Genomic DNA, 4103 nt, shown 5'->3' on the forward strand with positions numbered 1-4103 from the left:
GAACATGAAGGACAAAACTGTATTCAGTTCAATGTGTAAGAGGGAGCAATTACATTTAACCACTCCATCAAGTTTAGGAGCATATTTTACGAATGTAATATGAAATCTTGGAAAATTTTAAAATGAAGGTCCAAAATGCAAAGCGTTTCCTGGGGAAGCATGTTTTTGTGAATCTTTCATTATAGATTGTGGCCTGCAATCACTGGGCTTGTGACCTGCATCACTGGGTTTTGTTTGTTTATTTGTTTGTTTTGTAAGGCTACCACTATACCACTTTGTGAATGTGATTTTTTGATCAGTGCTCCGAGTGATGGAAAGCTGTAACTTTTGATCGAGTTCAACGGTTATGAGTTTAAAGATAATAATAAAAAAAAAAACTAGTAAGAGAAAGCAATGCGAATGCCATTGTATTTAATTTTGTATCCAGTGTTTTACTGAAATAAACTGTCTTTTGTGTGTATTGGGATATTGTGCATAGATTTTTAAAAACAGTTATTTTACCCAATTTGGCCTGATTAATGACCTGACAACATGGGTTACTCAAAAGAAAAAAGTTATTTGAAAGAAAATATGTTTAGTGATTTAAAAGAAACTCAAATTATAAAGCAGGCAGTCCTGCAAAGATTTCCTCGAGACACGAGAAGCTGAGCACAGACCAAATACTTTCCCACTTAGTAGCTCATGAAATAGTTTCAAATCCAAGTTTTGAATACATTGTAAAATTTGCCATATTTTTTTTCCCTGTCTTTTGTTTATGGTTAGTGTCATGAGACAAGTCACATTTATTTATGGTATATTCCATATTTTATTGATATACAGTAATTGCATTGATTGACCTGCTGCACAATAAAACCATGTTAAAATGTTACTCATATACATTTGAATAGCTTTTGTTTTTATTTCTATTATAATTTAAAAGGTTTTCTAAGCATATTTAACCCTGGATTAAAACCTGCTTACATAAAACATCATCATAGTTTACTTGGAAGAATTGTTTTTTTCAAGTATACGTAGACGTCCTAATATATCAAAAGTAAGCAACACTCGGCATGCTTCTCTTCATGTATGCCTTAATATGTTTGTCATAAACTTCTAGTATGCTTGAATAGATGTTTTTTTTTTCTTAATGACATACCAAGACATTCTCAGAAGATAACATTCATATTTTCATGTACAATACATTGCACAACAGGGACGACGAGATCAACATTACTGTTTATTAATACAAACATAAAAATACAACAGATTTGACAGGCATACTTGCTTCTTGACCTATCGACACTGAAGAGACTTTAACAATAATACAACTTTAAAAATCAGCCACTCAGGGCAGAACTTTTCCAAGAGATTTTGCATGTAGTTTGAGTATACATTACACATTTTTATATACACATTAATCTTATCCTAGTACAACACCCTAATGTTTTGTTTTACATAGCTTTTGACCAGTTTTGTCTAGGAAACCTTTTTTCTTTTCTTTTTTTTACAAAGTGCTGTGTGCTTTTGGAAATTACATCAACATTAGATCACATCATGTTCTCAGCGAATACTAAGACTAAGTCGAGACTAGACTGTCAGGTTTGTGTTTCCTTTTTACGAACATCGCATCTTATTTCTGAGTGATTGTGATGGTCTCTCTCTCTTAGGTTCTTAAAGATTCCATCAAAAACTCCTTAAAAAGATCTTTACAGATCCTTGAAGAATACTGAACCTTCTAACTTTTTTCTCTCAGATCCATCCGACAGCAGCTGTTCAGAGCGGCTCTACAGAACTGTTTGTAGATAGATGGGCTGCTTGTGAATCAGCCTGGCTCCAAAGAACTGCTTGTTGATACGTAGGTGGCTCCTCATGGCTGAAGTCCTCAACTGAGGTCTCGTAGGAATTCTGCATGTAAACTGGAGGAGCTGGGCCGGCCCATCGCATGGCTGTAGGAATGGAGATGATGGTGGGGACAGCCTCAGTGGGATTATTTCTGACCTGAGATTCCTCATACGATGGTGGATAGAGGTCGGACCTGATGAGCAGAAAGCTCATGATTAGCCAGTTTTTCAATTTTAAGTTAATAGATTTGAAGGCAGTAAAATTGAAGTGGTAGCTCAGTGGTTAAGACTTTGGATTACTTATAAGAAGGTCATGTGTTCAAATCCCAGTACTGCTAAGCTGCCACTGCTGGGCCCTTAACCAAGAGTCTTAACCTTCAACTGCTCAGTTGTATAAATCTAAGTTGCTCTGGATAAGGGCATCTGGTGAATGCTGTAAATGCTAATATGCAGGACTACTTTCATGTTATACAACAAAAATGCTTCAATGCTTGAATCTGATTGATGAGTAGACGTTGATTAATTTAATATAACAGCAGCTCTGACAATTTGCCAGTATTCTGTGGTTTTCTGGCATTGTGGTTTCCAGGTAACCTCACATGTTGTGATTTTTCTGTTATTAAATTCATGAGCGAGGAAGCAAGAGGCTGCTGAGGAAATGAATATAGCAGTTAAACTGATAAAAAAGTATGATATGTCATTAATTAATAATAAAACTGTAATCATTGTTCTGGTATAAAGCCTTGCGGTAGATTACCCAGAGTGTACCCCGCCTCTCGCCTGAAGTTCGCTGGGACTGGCTCCAGCTTCCCCTGCCACACTAATGGATAAGTATTATAGATAATGGCTGGCTGGATATTCTAGTACATGATTAATGAAAAACTTTGTTTACACAGTAATCCTGTTTTACACTGGATCACTGCATCACAGCACCGCTTCATCAATATTTTTCCTATAACAGCATGTCCTAATCATGTTTCATTCCATACTTATTATTTTAATCAGTCCATTAAAATTTTTCACACAAAACTGCAGAGGCACTATGCTTAGGAACACTCCTGTCCCATTTTATAAAGTCCACTGAGAACAAACTATGACCAAATAGTGGTATCTATGTTAAAATTAGTTACACTGACAGTGGTGGATTAATGCCTTTGTCTTTATGACTTATTATTTCTCAGCATATTGACATATGACATTCTGTTAGAAATGATCATTTCTTGCACAGGCATGTTTTTTTTAATACAGTTACTGCAAAACCATATTATCATGTCTCATCCAAAGACTGCAGATCCAAATCTTTTATAATGGCAAAGCAAGCCTACCTGTCCACAGTAAAAACGTGAACATCAGCGTCTCTTGACCTCCTTACTGAGCGTTTCAGCAGCACATTCTTCATTCCGTTACCGACAGACCACAACACTCCAGCGACAATCAGGATGAAGCCCAGGATGATAAAGAGGTAAACGGAGATATCTCTCAGAATCTGCAGTTGTCCACTTTGGATGGAGTTGATATAAGCACCTACACAAATGAGGATCAAGCCAGTGGTGGGCAACACAAGCCGTGCTGCAGACAACAAGTGTCTCCTTGTATTCATGGTATCACTACAGCTAAGACGAAGCTTCCAGAGGCACAGCAACTCCCATCTCAATTTGCAATACTCTGCATCATGGTTTATTAGGAACGGACTGAAGTTTGACCTGCTTGATGTGTTTGTATGAGAAAAGGGGGAATCAGTAAATTAAGCAAGAAGAGGCCATAGCAGCACAAGTCTCATAATATTGTTTGATAAGGCTTGTGTAAAATCTGCGATAAGGCTTGTGTAAAAACAAGGCTGTGCCTACTTTCAGTAAACTCGAATTAACTTTAAACTCCATGTCAGCAGTGCATTATTTTAACAGTGGCAAACTGAGTCTGTGAGGTTTAATCAATGATTTTGACCTTTATCAGGGTCAGTGGAAAAAGACAACAAATTAAATCAGTGCTGATAAGAATACATCTAATTTATGTTGGGGGTTTTTTATTTAAATTTTTTAAAATTATTTTCTTCTTTTTATTTTTTCTCTTTGTTTGTTCCATCATTTATTCTTTTCTTTCTCTCTTAGGAGTGGCTTTAACAGTCCAATTAAAATGTGACTTTATATATTGCTAACAAGAAGAAGCCTTTATTTGTCACATGTACACTCCAGCACAGTGAAATTCCTCCTCTGTATTTAACCCATCTGAAGCAGTGAACACACACATGCACACACAAGTGAGCAATGAGCACACACACATACC

General features: G+C 36.4%; 1 protein-coding gene across 1 annotated transcript; it reads right to left on the reverse strand.

Moving 5' to 3' along the window:
* Positions 1-1752: 1752 nt before the first annotated feature.
* On the reverse strand, positions 1753-3423 carry LOC132892607 (transmembrane protein 252-like). The gene is made up of 2 exons (XM_060930897.1): positions 3146-3423; positions 1753-2014 (listed from the first exon to the last, which is right to left on the reverse strand). The coding sequence occupies exons 1-2, from the start codon at positions 3418-3420 to the stop codon at positions 1753-1755; spliced, it is 537 nt and encodes a 178-aa protein (XP_060786880.1). The 5' UTR covers positions 3421-3423.
* Positions 3424-4103: the final 680 nt, after the last annotated feature.

This window comes from Neoarius graeffei, chromosome 10, assembly GCF_027579695.1.
Source record: "Neoarius graeffei isolate fNeoGra1 chromosome 10, fNeoGra1.pri, whole genome shotgun sequence".
Lineage (NCBI taxonomy): Eukaryota > Metazoa > Chordata > Actinopteri > Siluriformes > Ariidae > Neoarius > Neoarius graeffei.

Coding starts and splice junctions, on each gene's coding strand:
- LOC132892607 (XM_060930897.1), bottom strand. CDS start 3,420: ATGAATACAAGGAGACACTTGTTGTCTGCAGCACGGCTTGTGTTGCCC. Junction 2,015..3,145: donor CACGTTTTTACTGTGGACAG/GTAGGCTTGCTT, acceptor TCTGCTCATCAG/GTCCGACCTCTATCCACCAT.